This window comes from Coturnix japonica, chromosome 2 (genome assembly GCF_054131305.1).
Source record: "Coturnix japonica strain WE chromosome 2, WE-NBRP24, whole genome shotgun sequence".
NCBI classification, from domain to species: domain Eukaryota; kingdom Metazoa; phylum Chordata; class Aves; order Galliformes; family Phasianidae; genus Coturnix; species Coturnix japonica.
This window is the reverse complement of record NC_140664.1, coordinates 101520800-101545061: the sequence shown is the minus strand read 5'-3', so window position 1 is coordinate 101545061 and position 24262 is coordinate 101520800. Positions and strand designations below refer to the sequence as shown.

The window sequence follows — 24262 nt, the reverse complement described above, 5'->3', positions numbered from 1 at the left end:
CTGTTAAGAAAGCAGAAGGCAAAGTATCAGCATTTCAGCTATTTCAGTATCTATCACACAGAAACAGCACAAACAGGAGCGCTTTTACTTCCCCTTCTCCCTAAGCCCTCAATTATCGCCATCTCTGCTGTGAGAAAAAAAAGAAAGCAAACTGCGTTTAACACAAGGTTAGACACTTATGAGCGCTTACACAGACAAATGTGTTTACAAACAGCACGTGGATTACTTCCACAGTTCACTTGCTGGTGGTATATGGAGCGTGGGTTGCTTTGTTTACTAACTTTAGCTCGTAACACCTGACTTTCAAACTGCCATCCCTGCACCGGGATACCTCCCCTCAGGTTTTCTCTGCTACCCGTTCAACAATCCTAGTGCTGCAGCATGACCTGAAATGTAGGTTCAGGAAGCAAAGTGAAACAAATGAACATATGAATGCCAACGATGCTGTCTTCAGATTATGATGACGGTTCTCACCTTCAGCAAAACAACAAAAATCAACTTTCACCTACTGACCAGAATTTCAGTTGTGATGTGGAACACTGATAACCAAACATCACAGAACCGCGACACCGTTCCTTTGAGAATTAAGACAAGCATTTGTGCTTTGCAATGCTTGGGAGCTGCAGTTCAATGCAAGGTGAAGATTTAGAACCAGCCAACTCACGGAATAAACCTATCCTTTAAGCCTTTGACACTGTCTGCAGATCCAAACTTATTAACGACTATAAGCTGGAAATGCGAACCTCTGTGGGATGGGATGGATAGAAACGTTGATTTTTATTTCTTTATGATTCCAAAAAGCTTTCTTTCAGAAACGTGTGCCACAGAACAGTCCAGAATTACACCGTTATGCTATTCTGATCTTGTTTCATCTCCATGGAAAAAAATACTCTTTAAAAGTTAATGCTAAAGCTTTACTGGCACCAACTTGCCACTTTCCAGCGCTAAAACTGGAATACATCATTTCAGACCACACCATAAAAGGACGCCAAACCCTTTTATATATTGTTATATATGTCATTATCTACTGATTAATATTGCAGTTCTGAGACACATCAGCAAATTACAAATTATGAAAACAGCATCAAGAGTGACTTCAGATAATAATAACAATCAAAACATTGCGAAAATGTACGCATCTGAAAATAGACATTACCTAAGAACACGAATCTTCCCTTAATCTGATGGATGCTCTGGGCAAGATCTATTTACTTCAAACCATTCATCTATGCAGCTGTAGGATGCAAGACAAAAATGAAAGAAATTCACATGAATATCCCAGTAATGCTTCACAGTAAGAAATGCATATTAACTGGTTTCTCATTATTTCCACATATGGTGGGATTTTGTATTAACAAAGAAATGTACGTACATGCATACGTGCATGTCCACACTCTATATCTTTATATGTTCATAAACGAAAAAAGGAATATCTCATCATTCACTGAAAATTTAATAATCCCAAACCAAAGCACTCCCTCTTCAGCCTAACACTGTTAGACAAGGCTGTTATTACAAAAGCATGTGCAGTTCAAGCTTGACAGCTGTGATGTCCACTCCTATAGAAGTGATTTTTGGCCTTTTTTTCATGCAAGTGGGAAAAGCTCACTGGGGAAAATGCAAAGACGTCACTTAAAAATCATCCTTAGTGTGGTTACTGCTTGGTTTTTGTTGGTGCAAAGTGCAAAAACAACCAAGTTGTAGTGAAGTTATTCTATAAACGCAACTGTCAGAACTTCTAGGTATGTACTGTAAGGAATACTTGCCCTTTATGATATATGCAGAGGCAAGGCAGCCGTGCTATAGTATCTCCCTGCTGCAGCTCTTCCAGGCATATTGCACACTCCCCAGTATCTTTGCTCAGCACATCCTCTGAAGAAAGAGAACAAAGTTGGACAGTCAAAAAGCAGACTACCACAAGCAAAACATTCTTTATTCAGAACATCACGGGCAGCTGCAGAAAACAGTTCCTGAACTGCAGAAAGTGCTGTCAGGGTGAGGTTGGGTCACACGTGCCATATGATGGAAGATTCCTGATGAGAGACATCTCAACAGCTCAAATTAAAACATGGTTATGGTTCAGTATCTGCTTGAACACAGTCACAGCTCAAAATGAAGTCCTGCAGGAAGATGGTCACACAGAGGGGATGGGTAGCCACAGTCAGCAGCCAGTAATCCTTGGGGGTTTATAGTCTCTCAGCAGATGCTCATCCCACCACAGACTGCTCTGATCCAAGCTGGGAAACCTGAGCTCTGAGCCAGGCAGCTGCTACATACTCAAGCTGTGTGCTGACCCCAGGAGCTAAACACTGGGAAACCTCAGTACAATCATCCAGACAACACCTACTGACTCCAGGACTTTGAGGATTCATTCGGGGGATGGGGGGAAGGGTGTTTGCTTAGCCATCCCCTCCTCCCCACATTCAGTTATCTTGATGGAGGCTAAGTCCAAGCCTGAAGATAATATTTCTCCAGACAAGACACTGCAGTTAATTAACTAGGTACAGATCTTATTAACTTCCTCCTTCTACACACTTGGCCTATCATTTGCTTTCTTCTCTCCTACTCATCTCTCTTCTACACATCTGCCTTTCTCTAACTTTAACCAGCCACTCCAGCACTTCTATTCCATACCTTTGACCTGAAGGTCCTGAATTCCTGGAGTTACTTTTTTTTGGGCATCATTGCCAAATCCCATAAGAAATGAGGAGACAGTATGTTACTAAGAACACATAAGAATTGCCTTTCAAATAGAAGTTTCTGAGAAACTACATAGTTTTTAATAAAAACCTTCTCTCTTGGACACTGCTCTTAGCCAGAATATGGGATGCATAATTTAGTCTTGGCACAGTACAAAGCAGGAGATGACGTAAGGCCCAGTTTACCAGAAGCAGGTTAGAAGCAACTTCACACAGTGAAGTTATCACACAGATCGCTATCTAAAAGGGACCACGCAGCAACTAGCAATCCCTGGTTGCACACTTGGCTAAAGTAGAGATCACGTGTTCAAATTTCTGCAGCCTTTGGGGGTAAAATTTCCCCTTCTTAACCAAAAGGAGCCTACAGGGATTCTTCACGAATACTGCGATTTCTTGGTACGAATGAGAAACCATCAGCTCTAAGCTGTGCTCTCAGGTGTCTCCAGTACTCATCACTATGGCATTCCAGACGTACACAAATTGACAAGCATACAACTAAAAAGCCATCACTGCAGGAATAGGTGAGATGATGTACGAAATCGGGTCTACTGTGTTTCTCTAGGAAATGCAGTAAGCAAATTATAGGTGCTTGGGTTTCTAAAAGAGTATTCATTCCGTGCTGATCTTCACTGGTTATGTTTAAAAACACTGTACAATGCCACGTGTGCTGCTTCCTCATGGGAATATGTGGAATTCCCCTAAGGAACTAATAAACAATACACACATCACAGTGAAGAAAATAAAAGATGTTTTTTACACATGGCAATGTTATTTGTGGGCATTATTTTAAGAAATTACTTCTGTTTCTTAAGTGTCTGAAGATGTAAGGATTCAAGAACCAAAGAAGGAAAGTCATCTGAAACGATGCAAAAGCTGTTAAAAATTCATCTGTTGTCAAAAAATCCCAGCCTGCCCAGAAGAGGGATGCAAAGGACTTCCTTGACTATTATACTGCATGAAACCATATTAAAATGTCTGACACCAGGAGACAAAGACTGCAGAGACAGCACAGTCTTGTTACAGAGATATGAATCTGCCTGACGCTCTCAGACACTATCCTGAGAATGCCTGTTTGCACAAATACTCAGCCAAAAGTCCTACAAGCAGATCGACTCTTCCCACAGCTGGGTCACTGGAAGAAGTGCCATTAATAAAACAAGCATTTATCTTATACATAGCTAATAAAAGTCAAATTTCCAGAGTTATTTTTAATCAGGTTAGCGACTGGTACCCAAAGCAAAACGGCACTGAGGTTCCTCCAGTGAAGTAATTCCCAGCACTCTCAAGAGGGAAACACTCAGTCAAGCCTTGATGACCGAAACTAAAATGCTGCCCCATAAAAATATAATAAAGGAAAACATCTCTGTGAGCTGCTTTCATGTTATTCTCTACTGTACATGACCTGACTCATCACGTGTTGCACAGACTTCACAGTGCATGGCTCAGAACTTCCGCTGAGTGCTTTAACACGACTCTGCACCTTTTAGCCAACACCAGGGCGAGATGCCAGTTTAAACAGCTTTATCTTCAACCAGCCCTGGTGTGTCTCTGACTCCCCTTCTCTCCTCTAGGGCTCTCATAATCTCTCTCCCCAGATGCTGCCGTTCTCCCTCTCGCCAATACCAGTCCTACCACCCAAGCCCCAGGTAAACGCCTCCCTGCCTTCAGCCAGGGCTTTCCCCATGGGATGCAGTGGTCGGTGCAGGCCATGCTTGGCCCAGCCATGTCAAGAGCAGCTGCTACAAAGGCTGATGATCACTGAATGTGAAGGCACGCAGGACAGATTCTGTTAGCAGGATTCAGTACTTTTATTCATCTTCAGCAACACAGAGTTAAGCACTTTGCACTTCTTCCATTGCCCTGTGAATGCTAACAGGCACTCATGCGAGAGTGAAGCTAAGTACTGAAGAAACTGGCACCAAATTCCTAATTGTTATATATGCCCAAGCACAATTTGGTACTGCTCAACAACAGAAGAGAAGGAAGGAGGTAAAATTAGGGGAAAAAAAATAAAAAATAATAAAAGAACATTACTGGGTTTTCAACAATACTATATTTATAATGCTCTTATCAGTGTATTACCTAAATGGAAGTGGGAAGTGGAAATAAGCAGAGGCCACATTTTTCCATTTCGCCCACACGTGCGCACATACACAAACACTCACCACACGCCCACATCCATCTGCCTTGCACCAAACAGAAGGTAAACACTCCTCCACCTTCCAGCCATTGCAACAACCACTTGCTGGCTAAAGACTGGCGTAAAGACAAACTCTGGCAGAAGCACAGAGTATTTTCCTCCTGCATCTGCGCAAAGACTTTTTCCTTCTCTATCCCTGCTTAATACTACTAGGATTTTAACTTCTGGTTGTCCGTAGTTTTTTCTCCTGGAATCTTGGTTCTGTCTCTGCTGACAAATAAACTATGTTCCATTTGTGCATTTATAGCAAGAGAAGAGTTACTGAAATAAAATACAATCATCCAGGCAGCACTGCACAGCAACTTGATTAGAAACATTTTCTGCAGTGATTTTCAGGATTCACCAGCTCTAGAAAGAGGAGCACATTGAAATTCAGCATCCAGCTTTTCTGAATTACTTGAATTCAGTTTCTTCTTATTCCACTGGAAAAAATAATATCCCCATTCTACTCAACTATATAAACATTGCCACTTTCCATTCATTTCCAACAAACACAACCTCAAATACCACTGCACAACTTGCTTCACAGCTAAACCTAACATGTGAAGAATTAGATTTAGATTTTCCCGCAACATTTTCAGCTTTCAGAAGCCACTTCTGAGAAATAACTAAGTGCTTCTTGTTCAACCAGATAAGGATCAGGTGTGTGCAGTAGCAAAAAGTATTTACTTCTCAATGAACAATGATGCAAATGCAATAGACATATGTTCTATTCATCCTGCTTCCCAAAAGGTCTGCATACTTTTAGCTACCTTGATACAATTCACATCAGGTGTAATCAGTAATAGAGAGGAATGGTATTTAGGTGCCCTAAGTTAGTTAAGTTAAACTTCTTGTTTAAGAACTAACTACCTCAGTGGCCACAATGTAAATCTGCCTACAACTTTAAGATATCTGTCTCAGTAGGAGATATAGTACAGCAAAAAACCTTTCAAATCACAGATAATACAGCTATTACACAACATCCAATTAACATTCTCATGTTTACATTTGAGGATTCACAGTGAAGAGCCATGCTTCAATATAAGTCCAAGTAGTCTGGGAAACAAAGCTTCTCAGCTCCAAACAGCAACATCCACAGCTGGTCAATCCTGTGCTAAGTTGATCAGTGTACTAACTTTCTCAAATCATATTTATGCATCTCCTACAGAGTACCATGGTGAAATAGGTACTCATGCAAGTTAAATTTTATTAGCTCAGTTGGACACTCCATTTGGAAATGTCTTGTGCTCCTGTCTTTACATCAGTTGCCACAGTGACTATGTATTTCCACTGTGATTTAAGATTTGCTTAGCTAACAATTATCTGATTGAATATGAGAGATCTGCTTGAAACTGCAGCCTTTCCAACTTCTGATTAATCAGGCTGCTTGCAATTAAAATGCCCACAAGTCATCTCAGGATGGTTAAACAACTTCCTCCTCTTGCAAAGACTTCAAGTTCTACTCACTGCATTTCTAAGTACCACGCTACACTTTCAAACTCTTGTCTAGATATGAGCATTTCTTTGCAATAGAACCAGAAACATCCTTATATTCCAGAACATGATGTAAAGAGATTTTGTGTCAGATCTATCCATTCTACACTGTCCCCATTCCAGCTAAACTGACGCAGTTACACTTGGACTGACTCAAGGGTTAAATTCCTTGAATGATCTTCCTTGGGATGATGTGTTCATCTCAAGGCTTCTCCCCTCCATTCAGAAACGCTACCCCTGAGAGATCAAAATACTCCTAAACATTTTCCCATCAGTGGGTGACCACATGAAAAAGCCTTGAATGCTGCAGGACCAAAGTAGTGCCCCGCAGTCCAACCCCGTCATGAGTGGTGTACCCATGTGCCTACTCGTCTGGAGCAACTGAAACAAATACTTCCTTATTGCAGCTCATAGAATAAAAATAAGCTGTTTTCTTTCTTTCTTTTCCTTTTTTTCTTTAATCAACATCTCTCAAGCATTAATCTTGAATGTCAGGAGTTAAATAAAAACTAGCAAACCCACAAGAAATGCAATGGCAGCAAAATAAAGAGTCCTTAGGGAAAAAAAAGAACCCAATCTGTAAGGAACTGTCACTGGGGGAATACCTCCTTCTCCTTGCTCCATTGCGAAATAATGATTTACACTTCTCCAGGCTTTGTTTACCATCAAAGAGGATCTTGTACCACAAATATGCTACAAAAGGAGGAGTGGTTGAGTAAGCGGCCAGAGGCAGCCAGCGTCTATTGCCGACAAGAGTCAGCAGCAGTGAGGATTGTTTCTTACAAGGTTGAGAGTTAGGTTGGATGAATTCAACTTACAGAAGTGAACAAGAAAGAATTATAGCCACAGAATCCATGCCTGCAAATCATCTTTTTTCTTGGCTACACGATGCTTCTTATCTTTGAGGAATAAATCAAGGCTGCTTACATGCTATTGACTATTTATACAAGCAGTAAGAAACTGCTATGACAGATACAAAATCAATTAAGATACAGTGAGAACTTGGGATCACAATCCAGAGACCCAGGGCGAAAGGGTCTGAACTGTGTGGTTTTCTGCCAGAGCAAGAAATAATACAGGAGAATTTTGAAATGCAGTTTGCCTCGTGCAGCAAATATAACTTATTTAGCAAAGTTAGTAAGAAGAAAAAGCAACTCAAAACAAATCCACAAGAAACAACCAGGCATGAAACTCAAAGCAGTTGTTATCTCCAGAAGCATCTTATCGCAGTTCATCACTTGGAAATCTGATAGAACGAGGAAAAGATACCACTGAGGTCAGGAGGAGAGGGAAGAATTCCTTTCATTGGCCTTTCAGAGACTGTTAGCTGCAAATAGCTTTACGGTCAGAATGAAGACTTAACTACTACGCTGTATTCTATTAAAGCAAGTAATTTTGCCAGTCAAGCGTGGATGCTGTTACCAACAACATTCACAAAGACTAGGAGAGGGAAATAGAGTGCAGATAAGGTGAAGTACAAATAACAGAATATGACCGTCTCTGATCAAGATGAAGCAAAGGTCTGAATTGACAGGGATTTGGCAGATATAAGACGTTGCTGTGACTGTCCAATAGGATCCCCAACAGAGTTAGAAATCCCCTTTCTTTGGAAGCTTAAATGACTTTAAGCCTACTTTTCCCTAACGTGAAAGGAGCCCAAAATATCACAGAAGCGAGTTCCTCCAAAAAGCGAGGTTCCAAGCACTGACCATGGTTTCAGTGGCAGAAGACAGAAGAAAAATGTAAATCATTACAAAGCAATTAGGAAGTTTCATTCTAGTAATGATCTGTAAGAAAACGAGAGTGTTGATGGGGACCTGCTGGCTTAATGAAAGCTATTTATAAAAATTCTCATCTACCACAATGTAGAGGAAGCAGGCAGATTAGAAACCTTTATGGAAGAAAACGATATGGGAAACAGTGCCCACAGAGAGCATAAGGAGAGGGGAAACAAAGGCCAGCTACACTTAGCCATCCTTCTACTCCAGGCAATACTGTTACTTTAATACCACTATTTTTTTAAAGCTGGCTGTATGATATGCTTCAGTGCTTTTGTTTCTTTTCCAGGCTCTTATTCCTCTCTTCCTACAGGTACCCTGAGTACACTGAGTTTTCCCGGGTCTTTGTAACAGTGGCCAAGTAACAGCCTCATTTCTTTATAAGCTTGGCACAGAGCTGGCTTTGATCTGATGTAAAATGAACGCACAGAGAGCATTAACGAAGATGCCACGAAGGCTGACGCCATGAGACAAAGCAAAACTACAAAAGGGGAGGGAAAAAAACAGGTGTGTCTGACTAAGATGCTATTCTTAGAGCAGATATGATGAGCACCACACAATGAAAATTCTGGTGCCAAAACATAGTGGGTATAAATTCTGGCTTATTAACCTGGTACCAGGTGCTAGGCCAACAGGGTGCCCTTCCCAGCTGAATCCAGATCTCTTTTCTCCAAGCACAAATGGCACGTTTGATGTCAATGTACACATACAGGACATGGATAATATCACTGCTTAATTTTTGTCTTCCTTTCCCATTCACAGCAGCCAGACTGCTGCTACAAGCTATTCCTATTTGAAATTAAATCAGTTTTACTACAAAGATAAATCCCAGTGCCTGAATACAACAGTTTCTGATAACTAAAATGCAGTCAGAGTTTTCAGAGTTAATTCAATTTTTCTGCTAACCGACAATTCAGTATTATAACTTATTCCAGCAAGCATGGTTAGGTGCATCAGGCACAGTATTGCTGGATAGTGAAGGGAAACAGTTGTCTGTGTTAGCTAAAGGGGCCAATCACACCTAGGGTGGTACATCAGGCCTAGCACTGCCGCTGGGCAAAGGAAGAGATTGCCCTACTGCTCTGCACTGGTGAAGCCTCGCTGCGAGCACTGCATGGAAGTTTGGAAACCACAGCACGAGAAGGACGTTAAACTAATAGAGACTGCCAGAGAGAGCTGGGCCGGGAGTGGGGAACCATCAACTCTCCTGGAACACAACTGCTGCCATCTCATCAAAGGGACTCCAGACATGGGATGAAGAAAAGACTAGAGCCCCTGCCGATCCCTGTGACCAAGAGGAAGCTATTCTCTCAGGCAAGCAAAATGGCACAGGATGCTACCCTATGAAAGGGGCCCACAGTACTCCCACTCCCACCCTTCCTCTTACTTCAAAACTAGGGCAACTTCCAGGCCATGAGCATCTCACCCTTAACACAACTGGTTTTTGTTTCTGTGGGGCACAATTAAATCACATTGCCATGGTGTCGCAAGCCACCTTCTGATCTGAACCCTATTAATAGGAGGACTCTGTGGCTGGAACATCAGTCTCTGAGTGGTTAAGGACTCTGAAGTTAAAATTACTTGGACAAAGGAGAGCTACTTCCAGAGTGTTTGCCTATCCTTGTGTGGGACACATTGAGGAGGCTCTTCAAGTGGGGGAGGATGTATCCTCCTCCTCCCATCAAGAAGTGGCACCTTCTGGGAGGAGCAGAGATGTGAAGCCCATGGACACTGACCTCCCCAGGAGTGACATACTGCTCACAGAGGTGGATCCACCTCCAGATGAACAGCAGCAGAGGGAAATGGATTCATTTCCATCAGCACTGAGCAGGCACCAAAGCACCATGCTTTCCAAGACGCAGCAACCCACATGCCTCTCATACTAACCCTGGACAGCTCTTTCTCTTCCAGTGGTGAATATCCTACAATTTTATTATAAGCTGGAGAACTCCAACTCCAGGGTCACCCCACGAGCTCACAAGGAACACCTATTTCCTAGCAATAATAGTATCCAATAATACAAGCTGATTAACACAGGAGTTAATTTAAAAAAAAGATGACCCCAAAAGACAGTTCTCTACCACCATATTAAAGGTTTACTATTAAATAGTAAATTTTTCTACTATGTAAGCAGTGATAATCTCCAACTCAGACTTGAGAGCATTCTGCCTCAATAACAGAGTTTTCATGCAGCTTGTTTTGGAAGAGTTAGACTTACTCTACCACCAGACACCCTCCTCCCCCCCCCTCCCCCCCCCCCCACAAAAAAATGTACTGACTTCCTTTATCATTGATGTTTTGAGTCTGCAAGTCATAAGTGCAAGACGATTTAAATGATCAAAGCATAGCAAGCTTTAAAGCAAGATTTTAATCTGAAGGGAAAATCAAACAAAAGACCTTACAAATGGCATTTCAGGCTATATTTTCAATTGATCTGCCCTTGGGGCCATTTCTGAGCAAGAGGGAGTGCTGCTCATTGCTTTGTATGTCTTTAGGGGAAAAGACTGTGAATAATTGGTTCTAGTTCATGCAAAACAGTAATGAATCTGGGGAAGAAAATACAGTGGGATTCCTACACAGAGCACTCCATGAGATGCAGTTTGGCATTTATTTTTAAAAGCATAAGATTTTGAGTACTTATTTCAATATCCAGTCAATGAAAGTTATTCTCTATGGTGGGGAAAAGATGCATACTTACAAGAGCATTGTTTTTGCAGAGCAATTAAAGAAAAAAAAAGAAGAGGAGTAAAATCACAAGGTTTTAGAGGTATCAGATTTACAAACTGCAGTTACCATTCAAAACAAGGAACATTATTTTCCCTGAAGCTAAATTCCCAGCAGTCACAAGACTGCAGCAGTTGCAGACACGATTTATGACATCCTCCAAATGACCTCTCAAAGCTAAAGACTGATTAAGAGTAAGACATGGAAGGTAGCTCCTATCTGCCTGGATCACATGCTGCACAGTCACAGCACAGTGAGCATTTGCTATTGAGCTAACAACACTGCTCCTTCGCTTTCTGCTGCGTGCAGCACTGCACTGCCATTGTATAACACCAGAAGCACAATGACATACAGTAGAATATATCAAGTCCTCTTCTAACGTGATCTGAATCACTCCTTTCTTCACATGCAGCTGTTCTTTGCAGCACTGGTTCACAGGTGTATCTATAATTTTCTGGGACATGAACTGTCACTTGACTTCAGCAGCACTGTCAGTACCAAAGCGAAACAACAGCAGTATCTGAGATTAGGAGTAGCTTGTAAAGAAAAGAAACAACTTGAGCTATTCAGAGCATGAATGATCCCCATTTTCCCCACTCCTTTCAGAAAAGGGCTTTTCTATAGTTGTCAAAAGCTTTACTGTATTTATTCAGTGCTGCATTGAAAATATTCCCACGGCATGTATATGCATTTATATAAAGGCAACTTCAATGTACTGAGAAAAAATAGTCATCTCACTCTGGAGAACATTATGAGGTGACATTATGTGGCCAAGAATGATTGGTGAGAACTCCATCACAGGAAGCACTGTCTAGGTTCACACCTGGCTCAAAGGCAAATGTGCACAGAGTCACCCAACAAACAGCCTTCTCCCCAAAGGTTCATTAAAATAGTAGCATTCAAGACAGATTGGAGAGAAGCATAAAGATGAATGGATGTGATGCCTGATGTCCTGAAGTTGCACATTCCTCTGTAATAGGATGCAAGTGTGTTGAATTGAATTCATTACAGTCAAGACAATTTATTGTAATCTGCTAAGCATCCCCAAACTGCACTAGTGATAGCTACTTTGCAAAACTATGCTTCCTTTTCTCTTACATGAAGAGGAAGCTAATGAGTAATGTTGATATTTAAACCAGCACCACAAAACCTCCAAGACTGCATCTTAGCGAGATAAATGGGGTAGCCTGCAGTTCTGAGAACTGCTGTTCCAGATAGTTGAGGCACTTCCCTCTCAGTTACACTGTGTTCCAGTTTGGGAGCTTTCTTCACAACCACGGTTAAAAATACACACTTTACCTTTCTTTCATGGTAGCAAAGAATTAACAGTTTTTGGGTCTGGAGGAAAGACTGGAGGCTGCAGCTCTCAAAATGCTCCAATTCCATACTATCAACGACTGACCCAATTTACCCACTGAAGCTGAAATGGGGTCACAGAATCAGGTCCTACTTTAGGAGGGAGATCCACACCCCAACTTGAGTGAGACCTTACTTACTTCATAGCTAATCCAAGGCCTAGAAAGGAGAAAAACAGTGGAAGTTTCCTCCTTGCTGAAAAGGTAAACAATTCCTAAACAGAGGAAGTACAACGTAATCAATATACTTTAATCAAGACCTTCAAAAACAAGTCTCCTTGTCAAAATTGCAACACTTGCAAGACAGTTATGAGGTCTGAGCTGACATTATACCCATTCACAGAATAACAGCTGTGTTTGAGATTTAAGTTTTATTTTACTATAGCAATGCTCTTCTACTGTCATTACACAACACGAAATCTTGAAATTCAACAGATGTTTAATGGTTCTAATTATTTTAAAGAGATGCATTACCAAACAGTTTTAAAGCATTAGGGGAACTGAATGAGCCTCCTACATAATCAGGAGGGTTTTCATGGGTACGCATGATCAGAACAGAAGCAAATGCCACTATTTTAACTGCAGACACAGGCTAAGCATCTGTTCGTGTCCCATGACACCACTGTGCAGGGTGTGCTCTTTGCCTGTTGCAACACACCCTCAAGGACAGTGTGCAGAATCACCCAGGACAAAATAAGAAGCGAGAAACTCTTGACCAAGGACGTTCCTCAACTCCAAAATGGAAGAATTGAAAAGTTCTAAAGAGAATTTTAAACCTCAGGATGAAAGAACTGCTTTGCCTTGGTATTATTTTGTACTGCTTTGCTGAAAGTCTAGTCCTATTAAAGGATGAGGACAGGGAGGATGGCTTAAGCTTTTCCAGGCAGACTGGCACCATGCCCTTCCGCAAGGTCTCTTAGGGTATGGTCTCATACCCTGAGAATCCTGGCAGGGACATGAACTTGATGTTTGTAATTCTTATTTCCTTCAGACTGATGTTTTCAGAGCATCAGGAGAGAGAGCTGCTGGGTAAAACACCCTCTTCTTTTTTTTTTCAGTACAGATGTAACCAAGGAAAAGAAGTCATTGCAGAGGCAGAACAACCAGAATCACAGATCTCAATAGTTCAAATGCCAGGTTAAGGTGCAATCTTTCTCTTCCCTTCTGCTGAGAAATATCAGCTGAGTAAGTTCTGATAAAAGTCAATTTTGAAACAGCCACAAAACTAAAAATAATACAACCTCTGAGAGGAAAAAAAAAGTCTAAATTCCCAAAGAATATTTGAAAAAATACTTGTATGCAGTTCTTTGGATGATTTCTGCCAGTCCCTCATTGATCATAATGCATATCCTGTAGTTGTGATGTAGATGTTGGTAACTCCTCTAACAAGATCACTGCTCTGGCAGATGCCAATTCAGGATTCTGAAACACACTCGCATGCAGACCTCAAGCATCAAACAGTACTATCACTCCTCTTTTAAACTGTTTTACAATTAGCTGTATTTACACCCTTCATGAGAAAACCCTGCTTTGCTCCCTCGCTAACCTAAACAAACAATTGCAAAGCAGTTACCTTGGGTCATGGAAAATCCTCCAGCAGCTCGTGCACTGGATATCTTAACATCCTCTCTAAAATCAGACTAGTGCAAGTTTTTCTTCTGAACAAAAACCTTGATTAATACAGCGGCTGCTAATCAGACCCACTGCCATATTTGAATTAAACACATAGCAACCCAAGTGAAAGCAGCGCTGATGCCAAAGCAGCTCTACCCTAAGCACACAGCCCTAAGGAGGCCCGTTGAGAAAGTTTCCAGCAGAACAACGTTCCGATGCAAAGCGCTGACTCGATGAAACCCAAAATATTCCACAGGAATGTGCTAATTCAATGAAAACTTTTGAGAGAGGAGAGGCCGGCTGGCCGAGCAGCCAAGGAGGCAGGGAGCTGACTGGCTCTCCCAGCTCCCAGGGTCACTGGCTTCCCCAGCTGGCAGGCTGCCCGTCTGCTAGTCCCTGCTGGCAGAGAGGCCCTTTAATAATAATAAAGTCTTACAAAGTGTCCTGAGAACCAAACAAAGGCATTTCAAAAAGACAAACAGAATTACTTCAGACAGAGCCAGCTGCAAGGTTTCTTCAAAAGGATTCAGCGGCGTCAGTTGCAGAACAGCTTAAACTAGTTGGTCTCAAGCCGCCAGCAGCCCTCTCACTTGGGTCTTCTCATTTTTATTTTATATATCTTCTAATGAAAAAATGTACCCATACTGTAAATACACAAAGCTATACTTGCATTCAAAACATACACTTCACCAGGTAAGTCTTAATCATCTGCCTCACAGCAGCTGGAACGCAAACTGACCCAACAGCACAGAGGTCAAGGCAAGTTGGTTCCGAAGCACTGAGTGCAACTCAAGCAAACAGCTCTACCAGGCCAACAGGACTCTCTGTGAGCAGCACCTCTGGGAGAGTTGCCTTTAAGTGGGCCCTGCACATCACACAACATTGTAGACAAGAAAGAGAAGACATGCCTGGAGAAGCTGAACAGGAGTGGTATGGCTATGTACAATGTTAGCAGTTGTTTTTAACAAACACCCAACACACTCTCAAAGTAAACAAACTCAGCTAAAGAAACAGGTCATCTAGCAAGTAATCCACTTTCTCCATAAAAGTAACAACCTGTGGCTAGCCAGTGCACAGGACCTATTCCAGCTTCTCAGCTCTGCAAGAAACACTACGAAGATGTTTCTTAATGGCTAAAGGCTCTCTTAAACAGCCTTGCTTTTACACTAACCACCACAGTGTTATCACATAATTCATTCAAACACCTTTTGTATCAGGACAACTATATATTGGAACAGGTCTGAGAACCACAAGTAGTTTAAGAGATACTTGGAACAAAGTTCCACAGAAAAAAAAGAGAGTTCTTTGTACGTGTCAAATTGAGGAAGCAATGAGATCTCTGCTAGAGAGAAGTTGCGTGATTTTAAGAGAAGGCCAATAAAATGCACTGCTCACTTTTTAAAACATCTTCCTACCCCCAAAAGCCTAAGGCTTCCTTCAGCTACTTTCAATACAAAATGAAGAGAGAAAAGCAAATAAGAGAAATAAGTATTTCTCCTCCTAGATAGAAGTAGGAAACCATCAGCAACCAACATAAACAGATGATATGCCTACATAGGTCTATTTGAGTACATCCACCAAAGGGCCCATGAGAAAGTAAAGCATAAAGAGACTAAAATTCCCTTTGGGAAAGAGATCAAAAGTCAGTACAATGCTTTTTCTTCTTGCAAGCAAAATTCAAGATGCCCTTCCTGTAGCTTAAAGCAAAAGACATATCCATCACTGATCTCCTCATCCTGGCAAACAGCAAAAACACAGGAAAAACGCAATCATTTAGATATTCATATACAATTCTAGACCTGTAATCACAGCAGCATTTAGCCAAGTTATTGATCTGCTCGTTATTTTTCTAACGTTAGCCTCTTCAAATGGATCACTACTATGCCCCAAATTACTGAGTGATACCTAACTCTGAAGCCATATCCTCAATTTCTTTACATTGCAGTAAAATAAGTAACCAACTTAATACTATAATTTAAGATTTAGTCTACAGGTCCAGAAGCTAACCAACTGCGATTAAAAGTATTGATGCACACTTCTATTACGGGTTAATGAGAATTGACTGAGGGGACTACACAAAGATAACAAGATGGCCTCAAAGAGCTCCAATTAATTGTGGGCCAGCTGGGAGAAACAATGCTGGAAAGAAAAATAACATGTTGAATATGGCACCACTGTGATACAATGGAACACAACCAACAGTACCAAGAGGTTGTTACGCAATTGCTGTTTCTCTGGGCAGAAATGTTCACCAGATGATTGTGCTTGCATGTACGTGTAGGAAGCAGCAGGAGCAAAGGATTTCAGTCTGTCAACTTGTAATTTGTGCAGATCTCATGAGTTGGATTATAGCCAGAGCTTGCTCTCTGCCAGCAGCCTGCCTCCTCCTGCTCCATCCAAACTGACCCCAAGTGCATTATCCCTCCCCGACTGGGCTGACTAGCCTGCTTCTCCCTTATGTTCAACATTTCTCTGTACACAGCTCTCTTAAAAACCTACCTTGGAAACTGCTCGGTCCTAATTTAAATAACAACAACCACCACCACCACCAGATCAAAAAGAAACAAAATTCTCTGCTAAATGAAGCCAACCTCCTCAAATATATGTTGCAACAGCAAGATAAAAATAAATAAATAAATAAATCTATATTTACTTTACCTGAGCACTGCACTTTGACATGGATTTCACAATTATATGACTTTGAATCATTTTTGCAGTTAATGTTTTGTTCCAGTGTCCCTGATGCTTTATTGCTATCCAGACAAAAAATAAGATGGGCTGAACCATCCTTCAAGACTTAATCTGAGATGAAGTACAAAGTAAGATATCATAAAAGCAAAGGAACAGGGAAGTCAATGAGTCCATAGCACTGTAGGTTATTTATACACCAACTGTTTTTAGAAAGGATCTCTAAAGGCCTCTTAGTCTAAGTTGCTCAGAGCCTTGCTCAGTCACATTCTGGCCAGCTCCAGGGACAGAGGTTACACAAAACTCTCAGGGCATCTGTTCCCATGTTGGTTCATCCTTATTATGAGAACCTTCAACCTCAGACTCAATCTAAGTTATCCTGGCAGCAGCTTGTGTCCACTACCTCTTGCTGTACAACTCTGTGATGAGCCTAACTCCCTTCTTTCTAATCATATCTGCTTTCATAAATTCCACACCTGATGACTGATAAGCAGTAAGATAATCCAGGAGGCAACACAAGGTTTCCTGATGGTAAGGCAGCTTTGTCAAAGCAGGTACTAGTTATACAGGAAGTTTTTCTCCTTCCTAGTTTTCTTAAACCTTTATGAGAATTTACCAAAGTTCTGAGTGCCAACCCAAGCAAGGATCTACCAATCCTTACGAAGTATCCACATACATCCAGCAGAAAGTGAAACATGAAACTTCTTTAGCTCCTTCAAGTCACTTTCTTGACTAAGTAATAGCATGGAGTGCTTCATACAACAGTTCTTCACAACGTCCCCAAAAGGAGACTTGATTGATATATCTAACCACTATATGCCATTAGATGTGAGGTCATTTAAGCTATACATATTCAAATAGACACTAAATGGACATAGATCAATATCTGACCTTATTATCAAATATAGAATAAAACATGCCCAAATAAGAATAATTGTATATTTGAAATACAAGCCAGCAGTATAAATCACATTAGTCTACAGTAATACAAAAAAGGCTACATTCAAAAGAATTATTTGGAAAAAAATTAACTACAGATAAAAGCACACCATTTCTGAGTCGATTGTATCAGTTACTTGAGCATCTTACTGAATAAAAAGATACTTTCACTAAGGTTTAAATAAAGAAACATTGATCAGCTTACTTCTTTCTTACCATTGTAGGTTATCCTTGGCTTTGTCAAACACATCACGAGATGTAAATCCATTTCATCAGAAGATACAAATTTTGAACATACAGGGCACTTGAATCCTATGAAAAAACATAAAGTAAGTTGAGTACCCTTGGCCACGTTGCAAGTGTTTACATTCACGCCAGAATTAATACATAAATACGCTGCACATATTCAAAGCCAAAAATAAAATAAAAATCAAAAATACCTGTCAGCTTTTCATCTTTAACCTGACATTTCTTACATGAATGTAATCCCCTTGATTTTGAAAGGCCTCAGAACAGACTGCTGCTTTGGCAAATGGATCTGTTGCCAGCTGTTAACAAGTTACCACTTCTGGAAGGTAAAGCTTCACAACAATTCTAAGAGCAGTTTAAGATGGAAGAGAGTAACAAACCTACTAAAGCAGAAATTGGATACGTAAGGAGCATTTAACCACTCAAGTGTGTAACCTGCTTTATCGGGGGTGGGAGGGTTGGACCAGAAGAGCTCTGAATCAACAGTTTCACTTTTACCGGGAACAGCATAGAAAATTTAATAAAGGATCTCTGTTTTACATCCCACCCTTTACCAGTCTGGGGCACAGGGAAAACATTCACCCAGAGTTGTCACCTCATCTACTGAATCACCAGCATTTCCTGTAGCGCTGAATTTGACTCCTCCCATCCCAGCCCATTACGACCTGGTTTAGCATGTGAGGTCACAGCCTGAGGCAGTGCAAGATAAAGACTAATTAAGACAGTCTGGGTTGTGATGCAACTACATAAAGTATTAAGTAGTTTTGTTATAGACTATTAATTTATGTCCTTACCAAAGACAGTAATCTGCCAATTAAGGAATAAGATCGGCTGGCCAAGTTTTATGTTAATAATAATAATAATAAAAAAAAAGGTCTGAGCAATAGACTGAATTTGATCTGCTAGAAAAGTTAACATACAAGTGAGAGACAAAAAACCACCCAGCAGGGATCCTTATGAATAGCAACTATTAAATACACCTTACAGGACAACACAGAGAGAAAATACCTACTTAAAAGTAATCAAAACCCATGCTCAATATAAATTTCTTCATTGGCATTGAGGAAAAGCAATGATACCGTATAAGTGGCTACTGTGACTCCCACCAACACCAACACCTATGTCTGTTCCCTATTACTTTGTCATCCCTTGCTTTTGTACTTACACTTTTGGGAGTGTACAATGAACCAATTCAGACAAGGCTATTTAATGACTTGATGCTGCACCTCCAAGTTACTGATGCCTGAAAATTTTGATCTTTACAGAATCAGCGATTAACACAGAATGACCCGGGTTGGAAGGGACCTCAAGGATCATGTAGTTCCAACCCCCCTGCCTGGCAGGGCCACCAAACATACACATTTACTAGATCAAGTTGCCCAGGGCCCCGTCCAACCTGGTCTTGAACACCTCCAAGGACGGGGCATCCACAACCTCCCTGGGCAGCCTGTTCCAGGGCCTAAACACTCTCCAAGAACTTCCCCCTAATATCCAATCTAAATCTTCCCTCTTTTAACTTAAAACCATTTCCCCTAGTCCTGCTATTGTCAGCCCTTTCAAAGAGTCTACTCCCCTCCTGGGAGTAAGTTCCCTTCAGGTATTGAAAGGCTGCAATGAGGTCACCCCGCAACCTTCTCTTCTCCAGGCTGAACAAACCCAACTCCCTCAGCCTGTCCTCATAGGGGAGGTGCTCCAGCCCCGTGATCATCTTTGTGGCCCTCCTCTGGACCCTTTCCAAAATCTCCATGTCTTTTTTGTACTGAGGGCTCCACACCTGGACACAGTACTCCAGATGGGGCCTCACAAGAGCAGAGTAGAGAGGGACAATCACCTCCCTGCACCTGCTGACCACCCCTCTCCTGATGGAGCCCAGGATCCCATTTACCGTTAATTATTATTCAGATCTAGATGAAGCAACTGACCCAAAGTCTTGCACTCCCTTTATTGAGACAAAGCTTGTCTTTGGTGCAGTTAATAGGAAGTAACTCAAAACAGTCAACTGGTAGCACACATGAGGAACTTTGAGCAGCAACCAAACGTGTACTCTGAAACCACTTCCTGAGATAACACACAGCTCTGATTCTTTCCATTTTAGTTATAAGCAGTTCACATCTACTTGTTTCAGTGCTGCATTTTATTTCATATTGCTCCTCTCTACTCCTCTCTACTTATTCAATATCCCTCTCCAAGCTCACACATTTACTAACACAAGTTACACCCACAGTTTAACAAGAACAAAACACTCAATCACACATTTTGAAAAGCAGGCTATAGGGATTACTTACTTGGAGAAACCTTTATCAGACAAAAGATAAATTAAAAACAAAAAACAAAAAAGCTTCAGCCACTGTGTAATCCTTCCCCAGGGCTGCATCTCAACCTGACTAAAATCTAAATGAGCATCTTAGTCCTCCAAAGACTCAAAATCACCCGTAACCACTTTGTTACATTTTTCTTCAGAAACTGACCTAGGGCTAAATCCAACTGTTATCAGCCAAACACAGCTGATTACTTTAAGTCCAGTCACAGCCGAGAAAACTACTAAGACTCATCCCTTATTCTCATTTACATGCTTCTATGTGGCATAACTGACAATTTATTCTGATGTGAAAAGCATGCAACTTCCTCATACGCTGCAGACGGAGCCCTGCTGAGCCAGAAGGATGTGTTTGCATTACAGCAGGTGAGCAATTACATTTATGGCTAGTTAAGCGGTGGGACAGTCATTAACAGGTTGCGCTTGCTTTCTGCACAGAACCCTTTGAGCTATTCCCTAGAGACATCAATATGTTTAAGCAGAAGCACGGGGGCAAAGGAAAATCATCAAAAGGTTTTCAGAACCACTTCTAAAGTTAATAGGCTTTTCTTAAAAGGTACTTCTTCCAGGAATGCTAGTATGGAAGACTTAAAAGTCAAGGAGAACAGCAAGGAGAGACTGAGTATATAATAATATTATTAATAATAACTGCAGCAGCACTCATCAGTGAAAGCCATAAAAATTTTAATGTAAAACTATGCTTGAAAGTAGACAGCTGTGAAAGATCTTTCTGGCTGTCCCCCTGCAGTACTCAGCTGAATGTGTTTTTCCTGTGCTGTGGTTTATCTGGCAGCAGCTCAGCACCACACAGCCACGTGCTTCCCCTAGGCGGGATGGGAGAGAGTCAGAGAGGTAGAAGTGCAAGAACTTGTGGGTTAAGATAAAAACAGTTTACTAGGTAAAGCAAAGCTGTACATGCAAACACATCATAACAAAGAATTTATCTGTTCCCATGGGCAGGCAGGTGTTCAGCCATTCCCAGGAAAACAGGGCTCATCTCATCTAGTGGTTTCTCAGGAAGATAGTCATTCTGAATGTTCCTTCTTCCTCCTTTACCTCAGCTTTATACTGTTAAGCACAATGTAGGGAACATCCCTTTGGCCAGTTTGGGTCAGCTGTTCCAGATCTGTCCCCTGCCAGCTCCTTATGCCCCCTGAAGAGCCCTCACCAAAACACCCTTGGCTCTGTACAGCACTGCTTGGTAACTAAAACACCGGTGTGCTATCAACACTATTTTCATCTTAACTACAAAACACAGCATCATGTGAGTCTCTATGAAGAAACTTAATTCTATTCCAGCCAAAACCGTGATGTGCTTAAGTCTGTCCTTAAGTCTTGTAAACAGTCCCTATTTTAACAATACATTATCTCATGACATACTCAGTATCAAGGGGGACCTGAAGGTAACAGGTAAGAAAGTACAGACATCCTCCTGACATAGTAAGTCTGGGATATCCAACTGCTACAGTTGTACTTAGTCTTAAGTACAACTGTTGTACTTAGTTTTGTACTTACACAGAATGATACTATGAAGAACTCCAGAGGCAGAGGACACTACACTTAACCAAGACCTCTGGACCAAAGTAACAGCCAGTGGTAAAGGTATCTTTGTTGAAAATGTTTTTCCACTGACTAGCATCAGCTTTGAGCCAAAGACCACCATTACAGCAGAAAACGTGCCTTGAACTCTCAGCATCTACTAAAACATTTTCTAAAGCAAATGAGACAGCAGTTGTCATTCTTTCATGTTCTGCTGTAACCACCAGCTCCTGGATTTAGCTGTCATCCTCCAGAGATGCACAGTGCATGCTTTGTGTGAAGGATACGTATATTTCCAACTCCTTCAGCAGCCCCCAAACAACAAGTCATTCTGAAGTTACACACTATGTATTTAGGAGTACTTTAAAAGATAAACCAGTGACCATTCACCGCTCAAAATGCCAGTTTTGAGTCCTAAAAAAAGCTGGCATTTTCCCATCTTCCCTCAAATCAGAAGGCAACAATTTCATGACCCAGTTTACAATTAAGTACTCCATAAGAACAAAGACTCTATTGTACCCCTGCTCAGCAGGCTAATAACATCTATAGTCCATGTTTGTTTTTACCACCAGTTTCAGTGAACAATTCTGATAAATTTATGGAAGTTTCACATTACTTCAACAATCGGCGACTGCCTAAAAGTAACTTGTTCTTTATTTGGCTTGTTTCACAGATGAAGCATTCACAGACACTTGGAGGTCAAAGTGGAAGCAATTGTCACATGAGGTGGCATCAGGTGAAGTGTCCTGTGAAAACTCTGAATTGCAGTGAGCTACATTCTCACTTACACAGATACAAGTTTACAAGGATAGCATAATGCAGGACATACAGCTCCAGATGAAAATGCAACTCTTACAAAGTTTCTCAGCATCCTTTATCCCAGTCATGTCCCACTCATTGCCCAGCCCATGCTGCAGTTGCCCACAGCTCATTTCACCATCACACCTTATTCGTGGCATTGCACTTCAGCAGTACATACAACTGTGAACAACCACTGTCAAGAATGAAGCACAGGAAGAGTAGAATTTCAAAGATCTCTGTTGAGCACCTTGAGAGCTCACTAGCCACTGCCATCAGACTAGATGGATGCATTGGTTTCACAAAAACAAGGTCAAATATTCCACTAGTTTTACGTTTGTTGCCCCTCTTTTTGTTTGTTTTAAAGTTACTAAATGGTTAAGATAACTTTTGTTGCTTATATACACAACCTATATAACATATTTTACAAGAGTTGCTCTGAAAGCAACACCTCCTGTTTTCTTATGTTGACCAACAACATTAGAGACCGATGGTGGTGGTACAGCAGTAGATGTTGAACCTTACCACCAAGATTCCATTACATATCGTTGCTGTGTGACAGGTGGCAGCAGAGGGGCAGTATGACAGAATGGTGTCTGACATGGAGGTGCGTATGAAGCAGTGGGTCGGGATTGAATTCCTCCATGCAGAAAAAAGGCACTCATTGACTGTCTCACATTGTAGAGAACATTACCTGCAATAAAACAGTATTCCAGGGAAAAGCAACCTTTCATTCCATTTTATTTCTGTACAGAAGGAAAGAACTGAGCACCAAATCTGAGCTAGCACAACAAGTGCATGCTTACAATACACCAGACAAACTCTTACAAACTCACATCGAGTTTCACACCCTTGAATACAATACTGAAAGTAACACATTACTTACAACAAAACCACAGTCATGGAAAAAAAAGTACAGTTACAAGAAAAGAGGCAGAACAGAAGGGACTAGAAAAACCCAAGGTGGTATAGTTTGAAATAACTGAACTTGCTTAAATAGCAGCAATTCAGTACTCAGAGGTGAATTCTCTCACTCATTCCTTCCTGAATCTATCACTTTGATCAGATCACCATCTTTAGCAAATGAACCTACAGATAGTCAAAAAAATCCCATCATTTCTCACTTCCATCTATGGAACTCATAACTTTTGTCTCTGGCAGGCATGGAAACTGTCCACAAGGACAGGTTGGTGGGTGACCACTCACAGTATCCATACTAACCTCAACCTTTTATTGGTATCTCGCTGTGTTTGCCTTGCTTTGCAAACAGACTGTTTTGCCTGCAGTTCAGCCAACAGCAAAGCAAACAAAGCCAATGCAACAAATGATATAAATATGGCATTCATCACTTTTGTAGTAGGATGAAAATAAGTTAAAAAAAAAACAACTTCTAGGCAACATGGTACAGAGTGTCACAGAACTGCACAAGAAGGAAATTTTAAAGCAGTGTTAGACCTGCACAGAAGAATGGATGTTCCTTCTGGTTGATGTTAAGCTGTAGTAGCACCAGGTGACCATGAATAACACGCACCAAAGAGACAGCCTCACCCTGATCTGAGTAAACTTTCAGTAGAAAAGTCTCAACAAGGACACTGCTAAAACTAACAGTGATACTCACTGTCCTTTAACAATAAATATCTAACAAAGGCAAGTTTTTATATGCATATGTTTTCAAGTTAGATGGAAAAAAATCCATCTCGGTTTACATTTAAACAAGTCATAAACAAAGAGGAAAATGTACATACATGTACTTTCATAAAACATATCTGAGTATTAAGAAGCCTGACAAACATCAGGCTTGCAATTGTCCTTCAGAATTCGGGGCAATAAGTACAGGCAATCTGGAGGCACAGCATCCAGTAAACACGATGGTAGGCAAGAATACT

The 24262-nt window shown here is 41.1% G+C and overlaps 1 protein-coding gene across 2 annotated transcripts in view; it reads right to left on the bottom strand.

Moving 5' to 3' along the window:
• ZNRF2 (zinc and ring finger 2) overlaps nucleotides 1-24262 on the bottom strand; it is a 52315-nt gene that overhangs the window by 5737 nt on the left and 22316 nt on the right. Inside the window, exons 2-4 of one of the 2 annotated variants that reach the window (XR_014942934.1) lie at nucleotides 17679-17785; nucleotides 1767-1872; nucleotides 1157-1234 (exon numbers count right to left, since the gene is read on the bottom strand). Coding sequence is in view for 1 of the 2 variants with exons in the window: in XM_015854022.3 (XP_015709508.2) it covers nucleotides 1177-1234; nucleotides 1767-1872; nucleotides 17690-17785 (260 nt within the window). In the remaining variant the exon portion in view is untranslated. The remainder of the gene's footprint in view (nucleotides 1-1156; nucleotides 1235-1766; nucleotides 1873-17678; nucleotides 17786-24262) is intronic. The other variant, XM_015854022.3, reaches the window with a different exon arrangement.